The 14,813-nt window shown below is 56.8% G+C and overlaps 1 protein-coding gene across 1 annotated transcript; it reads left to right on the plus strand.

Annotated features, from left to right (window-relative positions):
- The first annotated feature begins 3,948 nt into the window (after positions 1–3,948).
- On the plus strand, positions 3,949–8,583 carry MSX2 (msh homeobox 2). The gene is made up of 2 exons (XM_054569645.1): positions 3,949–4,327; positions 8,159–8,583. The coding sequence occupies exons 1-2, from the start codon at positions 3,949–3,951 to the stop codon at positions 8,581–8,583; spliced, it is 804 nt and encodes a 267-aa protein (XP_054425620.1).
- The last annotated feature ends 6,230 nt before the right edge of the window (positions 8,584–14,813 follow it).

The raw sequence follows: 14,813 nt of genomic DNA on the forward strand, positions 1-14,813 counted from the left end.
GCGCCCATCCAGGCCGGACCTTCCCGCTCCGGCCCTCACGGCGCAGGTACGAAAAATGAGCTCAGAGAGGGCAGCCTCTGCCCGAGGTCACACAGCGGAGGGACGGTGTGGGGGTGGGAGGAGCGGCGCTGCGGAATTCCAGGCGGGCCTTGGCGCCCGCGAGTCTGCCCGCTTCTGATACCCGGGTTCGAGGGGATAGGCCGCTAACGAGAGGCCCATTAGGAGGAATTGTCACTCCTCTGGGAGCGAGGTTGTCCCATTAGGGCGAATTGTCATTCCTCCCGGAGCGAGGTTGTCCCGGCTCCGCGCAGGCTGAGTGCCGGGGCCGAGAGCAATTAACGCGGCTCCGGCGCGGGCAGCCGCCTCTGCCCGGGGCAGCCGGGGCGGGGCGGGGCGGGGGCGGGGCGCCCGGCGCGGCTGGAGCCGGTCACCCGGCGCAGCCCCTTCCCCTGGAGCCCGCCTTTCATCTCCCCGCGCCTGGCGCCTGCCCGCAGCCCTGGCCCGTCTACAGCCCCCTCCTCCGCCCCTCCCCCGCCTCCTCCCAGCCGCCGGGATCCGGGGATGGGTCCCGGGGATTGCAAACGCTGCGGTCCGCGGGCCGTGCTCCTCGGTGTGCAAGGAGGGCTTTCGCGGAGGACCCGCGGTGCGCGTGCGCCGCCGCTCCACTCAGGGCCCCAGCGGCTGCGAACGGCCGGGCAGCGCGGGAACGCGGAGAGCCGCGGCTCGGCGCGCAGGGGCCTGCGCGGCTCCCGGAGATCCCGGGTCCCCTGCGTCTTACCTGCGTGACCTGGGGCAGCGTACTAAGCGCCTCTTAGCCTCAGGTTTCCATCTGTGAAATGGAGGAAGTAATCTCCAGCCAGCGCGGTGTGCTGGATCCTGGAGCACAGGTCCAGGCACGAGAGCGCTGTGCCGACTGACGCCTAATGGTGGCTGCGTTCGCGCCGGGGCCCCACTTTGCTGCGCGCGAGCCTTTCTTGAAGGCCGGCAAAGCGCCGAAGCCAGCCCTCCTCCAAGGGGCTGCACCCACTCCGCCTGGGGACGAGACACCTCTCAGGTCGAGCCAAACTCTCAGCCCCGGAGATTTTACAAAGCGCCCACCGTGAGCTCCGCGAAGGCGGGCGATGCCCCTCACTTTGGCCATCTGGCAGGGAGAACGCAGTCGATAAATAGTTACTGCTCTTGATAGGCAATATCTTTTTTATTGATTGCCCTACATCTAGTGATTTTATGTAGCCCCTGAGTTTAATCACCACAGAGCCGATACGGGTAGGAGTCATTCCCTCTCCCTTCGGAGATTAAAAAGCAGTTTGAGGGAGGGAGGCGAGGGAAGGTGGCCACGGTCGCGGGGCCAGGAAGCGGTGAATAAAACGCTCTGAAAACGCAGCCCACGTAGGAGCAGATACACAAGGGGGCTCCCCAGAAAGGGTGCGAGTGTGCTGCGGTCCCACCCTTCTCCCAGCAGGATGGAGCCCCTTCCTTGAATTGCCTCCGCCCCAGCAGCGAGCAGGGGCCTAGGGAGCGAGCGAGCTGGCAGGACAGGAGCGGAGCAGACTGGCTGCTCCCTGGCCATCTCTCCTGCTCGCGGCCCAGAGGCTGGCACCCTGGTTCCGAACACCAGGCTTTGCTTTTTTATTTTTAATTTTTAAATCTCTACCATTTTCCTATTTCTGGCTTCATAAATTTCCTGCTCAGTCTGGGCATCAGGATCCTAGAGTAGTGGGGAGAACCCAGCTTCTCCTTTCCCTGAAAAGTTCATCAAAATAAAAGGGCTCTAGCAGTATGGAGTTTTCCTCTCCCAGGCATGCATGCACTGTGTCTCTAAACTGACAAATATTAACAAGGAGTTTGCAGTAACAACTATGAGGGGAGGGGATGGTGGTTGGGGAGAGCCCCACTGGCAGCTGAGCCCTCCTGTACCCTGTGGCAGCTGGGGGCAAAACGGATCCCAAGTTCGCTTCCCAACTCCGGAGGGTTCACCTCGCTGGGGACCTCTAGAAGGCGCAGAGCCCAATCTGGATTTACCTGTACTGGACCTGAGATCCATATCAAGCCAACTACCATCAAGGATGACTCAAGGGGAAAAAAGCATACATTTCCAGATAGCTTTCATAGTTGTTGTTGTTTTTAACTTTCTCTGATTTTCCACTTTGTCGAAGGAAGAGAGAGAGACAGACAGAGAGAGAATGAGAGAGAATGTGCTTGTTCCTAGTGGTGGGAGAGGGGCCCAGGCATTCCAGAAGGCCTGAGTTAGAACTTCTTTATTTTTAACTTATCAGGACCCCTTCTGATCACCAAGAATTAGCTGGCCAGCGCAGGCTGTTTTTATACTCCGAGGCTCAGGCAGTGCCCGTTGGGTTATCCGGATGCAGCTCAGTTTCACGCCAGGCGGAGGCCTGCCTGGGTGAAGGGACGGGGCGGCACCCAAGTGTTCCAGCAAGGGGGCCTGGGGGTCAAGTTTCTAAGCCTCTTGAAGTGAGGGGGAGCCTCCAAGCTTTGGCCATTTCGATGCTGACAAATAGCGCCCTTTCCCTCCAAGGCTCTGGGAGCTGTTGAGCAAGCACATGCAGGGTGCAAGGCCCTGAGCTGGGAGACCTCTGTATACGTCCTCACTTGCAGAATAATGGTTCACATACAGGGAAAAGCAGCCGCAGGCTGGAAAGAGCCCTTTAAACCCATGGGCCTAGGCCCCGTGGCCTACAGAGATCCCAGGCCTCTGTGCACTTGAAGCCAGCTCTCCGCTTCCCTGGCCTGAGCCACTCATCACTAAGGTTTGAGATGTAATTACTCAGGGTATAATTTGGAGTGGGGTGGAGATATCGATGTTTCTTTTCTTCTTCTTTTCTTTTTTTTTTTTAACCAGGTGCAATGAATTAAAATGTGCTTCCCCAAAAGGTCCATAGGCCTGGGGTGTGCAAACTTGGAACCGTCTATTTCTGGGATTTGCAAGAGGGAGTAAGGCATTAGATATTATCGTGCCTTTTCCTCCCTTCTCCTCCGTCTTGAAGGCAAACACTGGCATCTGAACACCTATCTAACAAACACAGGCTCAGACAAACGCACAAATACACACAATACGTGCAGCCTGGAGGAAAGGTCCGGTGGGATACCACCCAGGAAAGGGGGTTCAGGGAAAAGAAAACACGCGGACTCCCAGCTCCTCGGTGCCCCGGTTTCCTTTTCGAGTGGAAGGCGTGGGGCCACTGGTTTAATTTGTCCAGTCGGAGCTGTTTGGGGGAGAGCAGCCCCGACCACCTCTCGGGCTCGCTGCGGCCCCCCTCCTGCCAAGGGACTGACAGGACTGGCGGGCACCTTTGAGGACTTGCTAGGAGCAGAATTCGCGCCGAAGCGCCCTCCGTTTGTTATTTGCTTTAGCAAGGCAGGCTGGCTCGAGTTCAGTGCTGGCTCCTCAAGTTGCAAAGTTAGCCCCGCTTTGGCGCGTAGTAGGCGCTTCATACACGTTTTTGCAAAAGCGGTTGCAGACTTAAAACGCTTTCTGGCCGAGGTGGGGTGGGTGTAACACAAACGCGGGGTATCTTTTCAAAAGAGGGGTCAAAAAAGAAGAAATGGGACTCGGCGAACTTCCTCTTTAAATAATCGGCCTTAATTACGCCTTGGACTTTTCAGTTTTGGCGTGATTATAAACCTTGAGGGATCGCCTAATAACAACTCTGCTGACTGCTCCTGTAATTAACTCCTAATTTATTTCAAACGGGGGGTGGGGAGGGGTGAAGGCCCCAGCCTCCGCAGGAAAGGCCAATGGGAGGCGAGCGTTCGTGACGTCAGCGCCAGGGCCGGCGCGGATTGGCCGATCCGAGTCTCCCACTTCCCCTTGGAGGAAAGACTCGGCTCCCGGAGCGCCCCTCCCGACTCCCCCCCAAAAAGTTTGAGTCGCCGCTGCCGGTCTGCCAGCCGAGTCGCGCGCCGGGAGCTACGTGGGGCAGAGAAGTCATGGCTTCTCCGTCCAAAGGCAATGACCTGTTTTCGTCCGATGAGGAGGGCCCGGCGATGGTGGCGGGGCCGGGCCCGGGGCCCGGGAGCGCCGAGGGGGCTGCAGAGGAGCGACGCGTCAAGGTCTCCAGCCTGCCCTTCAGCGTGGAGGCGCTCATGTCGGACAAGAAGCCGCCCAAGGAGGCGTCCCCGCGGCCAGCCGAAAGCGCCTCCGCCGGGGCCACCCTGCGGCCACTGCTGCTGCCGGGACACGGCGCCCGGGAAGCGCACAGCCCCGGGGCGCTGGTCAAGCCCTTCGAGACCGCCTCGGTCAAGTCGGAAAATTCAGAAGACGGAGCGGCGTGGATGCAGGAACCCGGCAGATACTCGCCGCCGCCGAGTGAGTGCGCGCCCGAGCGGGGACGGGGGGTACTGGAGGGAGCCGGGACTGGTTTCCAGGCCGGGGATACGCGGACCCCTCTGCACTGTGCGCCCCAGAAAGCAGGCACCGCTGGGCTTGGCCCCTTGGTATCCCCGGAGTTCAGCGCGCCGGCCGCATCCAGGACGCTCCGCTCGCCGCGTGATCCGGGTCCCCTCGCTGTGCAAAGGGTCGCACCCGGCTGCGGACTCGCTGCTCTGGGGAGGGCGAACCCTAGCTGGGTTTGCGGGGTCGCTTGCTCATCGGTGTCTCTAGCCCCCGGCACGGCTTTTCGGCCGCCTCGCTTATTTTTGTCCCACCGCCCAGCGGGGTCACTTGTCTGGGGAGCGAAGGGGCTGTAAAGTTCACAGTCTTCCTGCGCCCTCCTTTTAATTGTGAGCTAACTGAAATCTAACCCGGTATTAGCCGTAAATCATTGTCTTCCGTGGGTCCCGCAGGTGTCGAAGCAGGATCCCGCGAAGGGAAGGTGGCCGAGGCCGATGCGGGAGGAAATGTCCTCGCGGCCAGCGAGTCCTGAGCTTCGCTGGGAGCGGGCTGGGGTTTGAAGGGCAGGGTGCGGCGCTTGGCTCATAGTCGTAATTAACAGCCTTCCAGGAGCGCTGGGGAGTTTACAAAGTGATGCTCAATAGGTCATCAGACCCCAGTCATCGCTGGGACCCCAAAGCGGAGGCAGAGGCAGGGACCTGTGTTTGTCCCCTTTTTCAGACACCAAGACTTTATTTGAAGAGGACTGAACTTGCTTGATGCAAGTCACCAACAAGGGCTGAGCTGGGCTGGGGGCCCTGAAAGCCCTGTGTGTCTGCAGGGTGCCCTGGCCGCCTCTGACCCTTCTCCCCAGAGACATGCCACAGAGGTCGGCACACCTGCACCCGCTTCCTGCCAGTGAGGCCTGGGAGGCCGAGCTCTCCTCCAGCGTTGGCATCCACTCTTGGGCCCCGGGTCCTTCTGCAGTTTGGAGAAGCTGTTCCCCCACGGCTCCTCTGACTTCTGTCTCGTGGTCTCCAAGAGTTGTCTCCCCTCACTGTACCTCTTGGAAAGGTGGGAAAGAGGGGGCTTGTGGGGGGGGGTTCCAAGCCTGGAGGGAGAACCCCATCTTTTTCCATCAGTCAGCCCTCAAGACGGGAGGCGCACAGTATTCTGTGAACAAAACAAGGCCATATACCCACGTCCCTTCTGGCATCTCTCTCCACCCTCTTAGAAACTCCAAAAGATTCAAAGGGTGTGGAGATTAAGGACTCGAAGAATTTAGACACAAGTTTGCTCAGTGCTTTACAGCACTGTTAAGCGTATTATCTTATCTGATCTGTGTGGCAGCAGCTGGCCCCCTGGTTGCAGAGGAGGACACCAGCCGAGCTGAGGGGGAGCCAACACACTGTGAGCTCGGGCTTGACGAAAAGACACTAGGGGACACTGAATGACAGGGCTCTGGACACGATGGAATTCCTCGCTGTGACCCTCCCTGTACCCGCAGTATCGGTTACCCATTTTGTTGATGGTGAAACAGAGGCTCGAGAACTTTAAGGGACTTAATAAGTTTGACAAATAGTGAGTGCCCACGCCTCCCTAGGCCCAGGCGATGCCCTGCGGCACATCCAGGTTTCAGGCCTCACGGGGAGTGGGGTCCAGAGGTCAGACGTCCTGCTTCCTTGGGCCTCCCGGGCCTGGGATGGCCATTCCCCACTCACTCGGTAAACAGCCCTCAAACAACCGCAAAGTGGGGTCCAGCCTCCCTGCTGAGTAAGTCAGCGTTGGGCCCTGGGTATGACCTTCCCGTGAGAAACATGGGAGATGGCGAGAAAGGATTTCCTTTTAAAACAAAACGTGGCTTATTGGTGCTTGGGGCCTGGAGAGGCCGTGGGAGCAGAGGTGGGAGCCGTGGGTCTTGGGAGCTCCTGGCTAGCGCGCCTGGGGCGGGAGGGAGCCACCCGCCTGGGCCTGGTTTTGTTATTCAGAGGAAGTAGGATAAATGCTGTTTTGCTTTGTATAATCGCATCCTTCCTCTGGCTGGTTTAAAATGGGGTAGGGTGGGCTGGGAGGGAGGAGCGGTGGGCTGGGAGGGAGCCTCCTAACTTTCTGCCTTTGATGCACGTGTGCGATCCGGGTCTCCTGGATTTCATAATTCAAACGCGGCCCCGAGCAGCAGCCAGAAGGACCGCGCTGGGAGTCGGAGCTGCTTCCGAACTTAGGGCAGGACGAGCATAGACACCGGGAGCTCAGCGTCTGAGCCCCGAGATTGCTGGGTCCTCCTGAGAGCCAGGCCGGGTCTGTGAAGCCGGAGGATTTCGCAAGTCTAGGAGTCTCGGATGGATGGCGTGGTTAGTTTATTTGTAAATTAAAGAGCAGGTGCCCTGGTTTACTTAGAGATTAGCATATGCAAAAGGGACACTTCTGTGGTCGCTTCTGACCCACCCTTCTCCCAGGTATCTGGGGGGTTTTCTGTCTGGTTTTTTTTTTAATTGCAGAACTTACTATCTCTCTCTTTTTTTTTTTTTTTTTCAGTGATGGCTAATAATGTCACACTGGGACAGGTCCATTTCTTGGAAATGGAGGCTGGGTTGGGACGTGTGCTGTGTCACCCTCAAGTATGAAGTGTAAACTCTTCCTTGGGCCACCAAAGTAACAAAACAAGAAATGCGACATTCTCCCCTTGAGTCCTTTGGAGTTACTGCTGTGGCCACATTTGGAAAATTAGCATAGCTCATAAAAGCCAACTACGGCAAATTAATTGTTTAGCATTCTGTCCCCCAGCGCCACACTGCTCTCTCCCCCTCCCCTGGCGGAAAAGGAGCCCAAAGTGAGCTGTCGTTGTGGAGCCTCAAGGGTGGCCGGGCCTGTGACTTCCTATAATTGAATCCAGTTTAAATATGGAGTCTGGATGCTGCTGGCATACCTTTATTTTGCTTGTTATTCCCTCTCCCTAAATCCTGGCAACAAGCTAATCATTTGCACATTGGCTCTCCTCTAGAATGGGCACAGATGACTAAGATGTGTCATCACATGCTCCCAAGTCGGAGGTAGCGTGATCTCCCCCGACATTTACATTTACATTTACGGGCAGGCTAATTTCTCTCCCCTTCTTAGTCAAGTTTATATTGCAGAAGCACCCGGCCAAGAAAACGTACCCCACATCCAGATCTGTACAATAATGTTCAGGTTTTATAATCTGCAGCCTGGATGGAACAACAGCTGTGGTGGGTTGCTGTGTGGGGCTGCTCCCCAGCCGCAAGATGCTACTAATGTATCGCAGGCCCCAGCTGCACGGTGTGATCATCCCTGTCGGAGTGTGATACAGCCCAACCGTCCTGGTGCGGGGCGGGCCGGCCGCTTTGTCGGGGGACCCTTTGCGCTGTCCTTCTCATACGTGGTTCTGTCGGCATCCAAGGGGAGTGAGGACGGTTCTGGACGCAGCCCCCCATTTTAGAGACAAGAGAAACCAAGCTCAGAAGAGATGGGGTTTTGTTCTCCGGGACCACTTGGCTCCCTTGACATAGGAGGGGTTGCTTGTTTTGTACAGAAAGTTCTGTGGCACCATTATATTCCCAAACTTTTTGTTAAAAGCCTCCATTTTTTTTCAAAAAAGTAATTTATTCATTTAAATATGGTCCTTCTCCACTCCTACTCCCCATCCCCCACCTCCTGAACACACCTGCTTTTGACAGGGGCATCTCTTTGAAGGATGAAGAGGAGGCCCTGTCCCGTGGGCCTGCACACACACACTCCCCTACCCCCGCCCCCGCCCCGCCCGAGAGAAGGCCACGGGCTTTGCTAACTCACTGCCTCTCTGTCCTCCAGGACACATGAGCCCCACCACCTGCACCCTGCGGAAGCACAAGACCAACCGGAAGCCGCGCACACCCTTCACTACGTCCCAGCTCCTGGCCCTGGAGCGCAAGTTCCGGCAGAAACAGTACCTCTCGATCGCGGAGCGCGCCGAGTTCTCCAGCTCTCTGAACCTCACAGAGACCCAGGTCAAAATCTGGTTCCAGAACCGGAGGGCTAAGGCGAAAAGACTGCAGGAAGCAGAACTGGAAAAGCTGAAAATGGCTGCGAAGCCCATGCTGCCCTCTGGCTTCAGCCTCCCTTTCCCCATCAACTCGCCCCTGCAAGCAGCCTCCATATACGGAGCGTCCTACCCTTTCCATAGACCTGTGCTCCCCATCCCGCCCGTGGGACTCTACGCGACTCCAGTCGGATATGGCATGTACCATCTCTCCTAAGGAGGACTGCTCCGGGGGCCCAGGACGGAGGCTGGTTGGAGGGCCCCCCTCCCCCGCAGGAGGCGGCACCGAGCAGCCCCCTGCTCGCAGACCCTGCATGTCCCGCCGCCCTGAGCAGCCGCGACTGGGCCGCTGCTGGACTTTGCTCTTTAGGCCGGAGACGCCAAGTCCCGCTTTCTCAGTGTGTCGTCCAGACGCACCCTTCTCCTTTCGCAAAGATTGGCTCTGGCGGTTTTTATATATAAATATATATGTAATAAAATATAATACATTTTTATACAGCAGACGTAAAAATTCAAATTATTTTGAAAGGCAAAATTTATATACGTGTATGTAGGTACACTTTTTTATATGTATATCACCTAAAAGAGACTGCTTAAATCCATTTGTTTTTATTCTATGGGGAGAGAGACAAATTATTTTCTAAAATGGCTGAAATTCAGTGATTTTGGTGGGATGATTGGCTTCCGCTTCAGGCAAACAAATACTAGAATTAGACACCAAGTGCAGGTCTGGAGAGATTCCTCCAAGTGGTCGGGGCAGGTCACGTGTGTGCAGTCTTCCACGCATTCAAAAGCTAATTAGACACCACTAGATTTGGCCCTGTTTTCCCCCTCCACTTGCTACATGGTTATGCATTGTTTTTAAAACAGATCCCCCCCCCTTTTTATTTTTTTTTGGTAAGATCATAAAAGGGGGACGAGAAGACTGGGCAGGCCGGGGTGAGGTGGGGAACGGAGGCACTTCCTACCTCCTCTCCCGGCCGTTGCCCAGCTTCATTCCCAGGGGTTGGAGAGTGAGAAGTGGAAGCGAATCGAGGGGCTGATGGTTCCTGTGAAGTACTCGGTAGGTCAGTCCTCACCAGGCACAGAGGTGATGGGGCGGGGGTAGTTACTTGTCCGCTTAAAAAATGTCTTGTAACCATTACTTATATGCTAAATATCCTTGGACAATGAATAGATCCAGAAAGAAAAAAAATCATGCTTTCTCTGTGTACCTATTGTATGTGCTAAACGTATTAGAGAAATTTATATACTTTTTACCACGTTGGGGGCGGAGGGTGAAGCCCTGTTTGGACTTGCTAAGAATGGGGGGTCACACAGCCCTTTGGCGCTGGGCATCGCATCTCCCTCCCCCTCCCTCCCCCTCCCCCAACCTAGTATACTTTATCCCTTTGAAAGGGTGCCTTGTATAATTTTATATATTTTATTGAAGAGTTATTTCTTATCTCTTATTCCAAATTAAATTAAACATTTGTTTTATTGCAGTAAATTTTGTCCAAACTAACTTATTTTGAGAGGCTTTCTCTCTCTGTTCTTAGTTGGGCTTTAGCTCAAAAATACAAAAATACCACCTAAAGGGGTGGTGGGGGGGAGACGGTGATTTTTATTACTATTTCAATGTGAATCAGTCAAGAGCTGTGGCCCGGATTCAGGGGGAGGGGGAGCCCATTGAAGAGCAGCTTGGGTTACTGTCGGAAAAGAAGCGGAGCTTTTCACACGCTTGTGACAGATGAGCTCAGCGGTGGTGGGGGCCGAGGGACCAGCCAGCATCTGGGCGCTTTGTAGACGGTCAAGGGAAATCTTGAACTTGAAATTTTCTGTCTACCACAAGAACAACAAACTGAAAGCCGAAGAACCTATGGCTCCTTGCAAATGGTGATGGTTACTAGGTGCTTTCACGGGGTGGGGCGGGGGAGGGGCTGCTCTCAAGAGGGCGGCAAATCAGCCTCCCTTTACCATCCCAGCTTCTTCCCAGAAGAGGGACCCGAACAAATACTCGTTTCTGAGGCTCGAAGGGGGACGGTGCTTCATTCAAGTCGGCTTTGCTTTCCAGCCTCTTTCCACAGGGTGCAGGATGGAGGCCAGGCCTGGGCTTTGAGGCGTCACCCTTAAAATAGATTGGCAATGGGTAGGGGAGGCTGACACGCATCTTAACATTCTGCCTCCTGTGGCACAAACAAGTGAGAAGTGGCCACCGGTGCATCACACCTTCCTGAGATCCCATGAGAAGCTCCTGGGGCCCTGGAGCTGGTGGCTGAAGGAGAACCTGCTGCTGAGCTTGCGCAGTGGGCACATGGGCACCTGGCACCTACTAAGGACGAGTGTTTTCATCCCCCGTGGTCTTCTTGCCGAAGCCCAGGGGGGAGGTCGGGCAGTGGCCGCCCCCAGGGGTCAGGCATGAGTCTCAGAGGTCTCAGCCCCAGCGTCAAGGGGCCCAAAGCCAGGGTCTGCCCCGAGCTGGGGCCGATTTGCACTGCGCTGCTCCTCTGTTCTGGGCAGAGCCCCCGGAGCACCCCGGACCTCCCCAAGGCAGCGCCTTTGCTGTGCCACCGGGCCTCCCCGGCCTAGAACCCAGCCTCCCTCATTTGAGGGATGCGTTTGCCAAAGGCCAGAGCCCAGAGCCTTTCCCAGTTTCACCATCAGCCTCCAAGTTGGGTCCCCAATTAGCCCGTCCACCAAGCTTCCTTCCTGTCTGGGACCGGGCAGCCTCGGGCAATCCGAGTAGGGGCGGGGCGGGGGGGGCGTCGGGAGACTCCCGCTCGGGTTAAAACGAGGCTTGCCCCCCGGAGGAGGGGGTCGTTAACAAGCGTGTGATTCAGAGAAACGGGGCTGCGTCCTGCGTGGTCATGGGGCGGGTTGGAGGCCACTTGGGCGACTGCACATTATGCAGAAAGCCCCACATCCCAATGGAAAACAGGCCTGCAGAAGGGGAGGAGTTGCTGAGCATCAAACATGTGCACCCCTGCTCTGCTAGTGGATGGGGTTACCGAGTTGAGGACTGAGCGGGTCGCGGCCCAGACCTTGGCCAGAGGTCCACAGCCCGCGGTGTGCCTGGCTCTGGAGTTCCCTCCAGTCTCCTGCCCCGAGCTGGGTCGGCCGCCCCGCGGTCCCTGCGCCGGGAAGGCTTGGCGTGCTTCAGACACCAGACCTGCAGCCTGAGGTGGTGGCAGAAGGACCCTGGCTCATCAAGGACCCGCGCAGCCCTGCCTTGGAAATCGAGCCGAAGAGGCCCAGGTGCCGGCTTTGGACATCCTCGCAGGAGCTGCCGGGGGCCTGGCGCCAGATCCACTCACCTCCCATGCTTTCAATGCTTTCTGCCAAAATTGCCCCAAAAGACAGCTCTGCTTTCGGAAACGAGGGGGAAAAGGAGAGGGAATCACCTTTTCTGAGCTCCTGTGAAGTACGGAACCCGGCATTCTCTCCTACATCCCACTTAGTCCTTGCATACCCTGTGGAGGGCATTACCCTGCACATTACAGTTGAGGAAACTGAGGCTCAGAGAGGTGGCTCCCAAGGGCCCAGAGCCGGTAAGCGGCAGCCTCTGAACTCAGCCCGTGGGGAGCAGGAGGGTTGGCAAAGGCAGGCCACGCCGGAGCCTTCTCAGACCTGAACGGGTCTGCAGACCCCTCCAGACCCTGAGACCCTGAGAGCCCAGGCCTGGGGCCTCTCCCTGCACCCCCTTTTCCGCCCCTTATTGCTGTGGGGGCTTCCCTCCGAGGCCCCAAGCACTCTCTCTCCAGGGACCGGAGGCTTAGCCTGCCCAGCCCGCCGGCTGGAGCTGCGGGGAGGCGGCACCCGGCAGGGCCTGCAGGTAGGCAGGGGAGGCCTGGCTGAGCACAGGGGCAGGCAGACCGGCTGCCTGACCCGACTGAAAAGAGGAGCCCTGCCTTTGAGCAGAACCTTGTCTGTCCCAGTGAAAACTCCGAAGGCCATTCTTTGCTATAAAAGCCGCTCATTTGCCACGGGTTGGAGAGGCTGTTCCCCCACCCCCTCTCCACCACTGGGTTTGGAATAAACATAAACCTCATGTATAAAAGAACCCACGCCACACACACACACACACACACACACACCCTCCTCGAAATCACAGGGGCCCGGGTGGTGAACTTGATTACGCCCGTTCCCCCCTTCAATGTTAAGTAAAACAATTTTTTCCAGATTGGTGATGCTGCGGGCATCTTTAATGAAGCTGGTCAGGGAGCAACGAGGAAAAGTCAGCTGTCAGCTCCTGGACCCCGCTACCCCTCTCCCGCCCCTGCACCCCTCTCACCTCCTCCCTGCTAGGAACTAAATAAAAAGCAGGAAAATTACTTTCCAAAATAGCCCTGCTTCAAAGCAGAACGGGGGACCAGGCTGCGGGAATCCTGAACCCTGCCCTGATAAGGTTCATAATAATCAAATCCAAACTCCATCCACCTCTTCTGACTCTTTCCAACCTCCTCCGGACCCCTCCGCATTTGTTGATGAAAACACTTTGATGTCCCAAACAATTATTATTATAATTTTAAACAACCTGGTATTTTCCATTACTAACGGCTCGGGCTTTGAAGTTACACCTCATAATTTCCTAAATTAAATAAATCATTTTAAGTTTGCACTGGGAGGCTTTTAATAGCAGAGAAAGGAATATCATTATCTTATTGAGACCCAATTGAGGCGGCTCCAGTTTGGCTGTAGCTGGGGGCAAAGTAGACTCACTCTAGCAGACATACTTTATTAACCTCCCATAACTCTTGAAAGAACATTTTTATATTTTCTTTGATTTCCCCCCTCCCTCTCTTGTTTTAAAGCTGTCCCAACCTTTAATTAGTGCCTAATATGAAAAGCATTATTTTTTTAATGCTATGTAATTTACCAGCGGCAACAGGCCAACTTAACAATTGTTTATTAGACTTGGTTTTTCACACAGGGCAAAGAATGCCGTTCCAAACCCAACTTTTCATGGGTGGTTGCACTAATTAATACAGTGTCTGAGGCTCCTAGGGGGTTTTTTAATATTGAAGCCTATGGGGGCGGAAGGGGGTTTCAGAAGTCCGGCCGCTGCCGACGTGCTCCCTCTGATTTCTTTCATGCTGTTCTGAGCCTGTCTGCGGACTCCGCACAGACAGAAACTGTTCCCTGCCTCCAGAGACTCCAGGAAACCCCGGGCAAAGGCCCGGGAACCCCTTGCGCCTCCGACGTGTGATTTATAGCGTGGGGAGGGCACCCAGGCTTGGGGTGCAGGGGGCCTCCTGCTCGCTCTGGCCTGGGTGCGCGCCCCTCCTGCGGCCTGGAGGGGAGGGAGCTGGCCCGGGGTCTGGGGCGCGGCTGGAGCCAGGCTGGTGGGGCGATGCCAGTTCTCCCTTGCACCCGGCTCTGGGCGCGGAGCTGCCGGAGGCTGAGGCAGGGACTGGCAGGAGGACGGGGAAAGTGGCCCAGGGGTCCAGGCCGGCTTCTGCCTCCTCTTTGCCTTCTCACTCCTTCCTCCTCGGCTTCCCCATCCTTTTGTCTCTTATTTCCCATTCTCATCTGCAGTCCCAACCCCCTTTACACCCTCCCTGGTTCTTACCCGCCTCTGCTTTTCTCCTTTATTTCCTTTTTTCTCCTTTCACTCTCGTCCCTGCCCGTCCCAGTGTATGTTTTCAGAACTTTGTCTTTTCCACTTCCTGCCGTCCACACAGCTCCCCGCGGTTCTCTCCTTCACTTCCCTTCCACCCTTTTCTTCTCCCCTCTTTCCCCGTCCCTCCGCTCCTCCTTTGTGTCTCTTAATATTGTTCCGTTTTCTATTTATTCTCGTTCCCACTGTCACCTTCTTCCCCACCCCACCCCCCTTCTCTGTTTCCATTCTTTCTTCCCCGGTTCCAGCGATTTCGTGCCGGATTCCGGGAGCCCAGCCCGGCCTCGCTCCTCCGGACGCTGCGCCCTGGCGCAGGGGGCCCTTCGCGGCCACGTCCCCGCGGCGCCGTGCCCTCCCCTGCTGCACCTGGCAGGCGGGCCAGGGGGAGACCCCTGAGCAGGAAGAGGGCAGGTCCCTTGGTTTCTCCCTGGAGCCGTGGGCGTCACGGGCAAGAAGGGCAGCGCCAGGCGGGGAAAGGCCGAGTCCCCGCGCGCGGCCCCTCCGCCCCGCCCGCCGCCGGCAGCCCGTTTGATGTCGCGGGCCCGGCAGGAATGCGGCCGGGTTATCAATCACCCAGCTGGATCTCGAAGGTCTCGGCCTAATCACATTTAATTGCTCGTGGAGGCCCACTCTCGCCCCGGGCCGGCCGCCGCGCTCAATTACTCCCCAAATACCAGCCGTCAGTAAGTGCGCGCTGACACCGGCCCGGCCCGCTCGGCCGGCCGGGGATCTCCGCCGACCAGGCGCCCATCCCGCCCCGCCCGCCCCCCGTCGGCAGACTTACACCTCGCCGCCCAGAGGAGCAAGCCAAGAAGATAGTGACAGTCCCCTTTTTACTGGGTGCTTCCCCA

The sequence above is a fragment of the Pteronotus mesoamericanus genome, unplaced genomic scaffold (assembly GCF_021234165.1).
Source record: "Pteronotus mesoamericanus isolate MK-2021 breed Mesoamerican mustached bat unplaced genomic scaffold, CSHL_Meso_final contig_1, whole genome shotgun sequence".
In the NCBI taxonomy this organism is placed as follows: Eukaryota; Metazoa; Chordata; class Mammalia; order Chiroptera; family Mormoopidae; genus Pteronotus; species Pteronotus mesoamericanus.

Excerpts from the sequence above, each read along its gene's own strand:
- MSX2 (XM_054569645.1), top strand. The coding sequence starts at position 3,949 with ATGGCTTCTCCGTCCAAAGGCAATGACCTGTTTTCGTCCGATGAGGAG. Across the intron at positions 4,328-8,158 it reads CAGATACTCGCCGCCGCCGA|GACACATGAGCCCCACCACC; the intron begins GTGAGTGCGCGC and ends TCTGTCCTCCAG.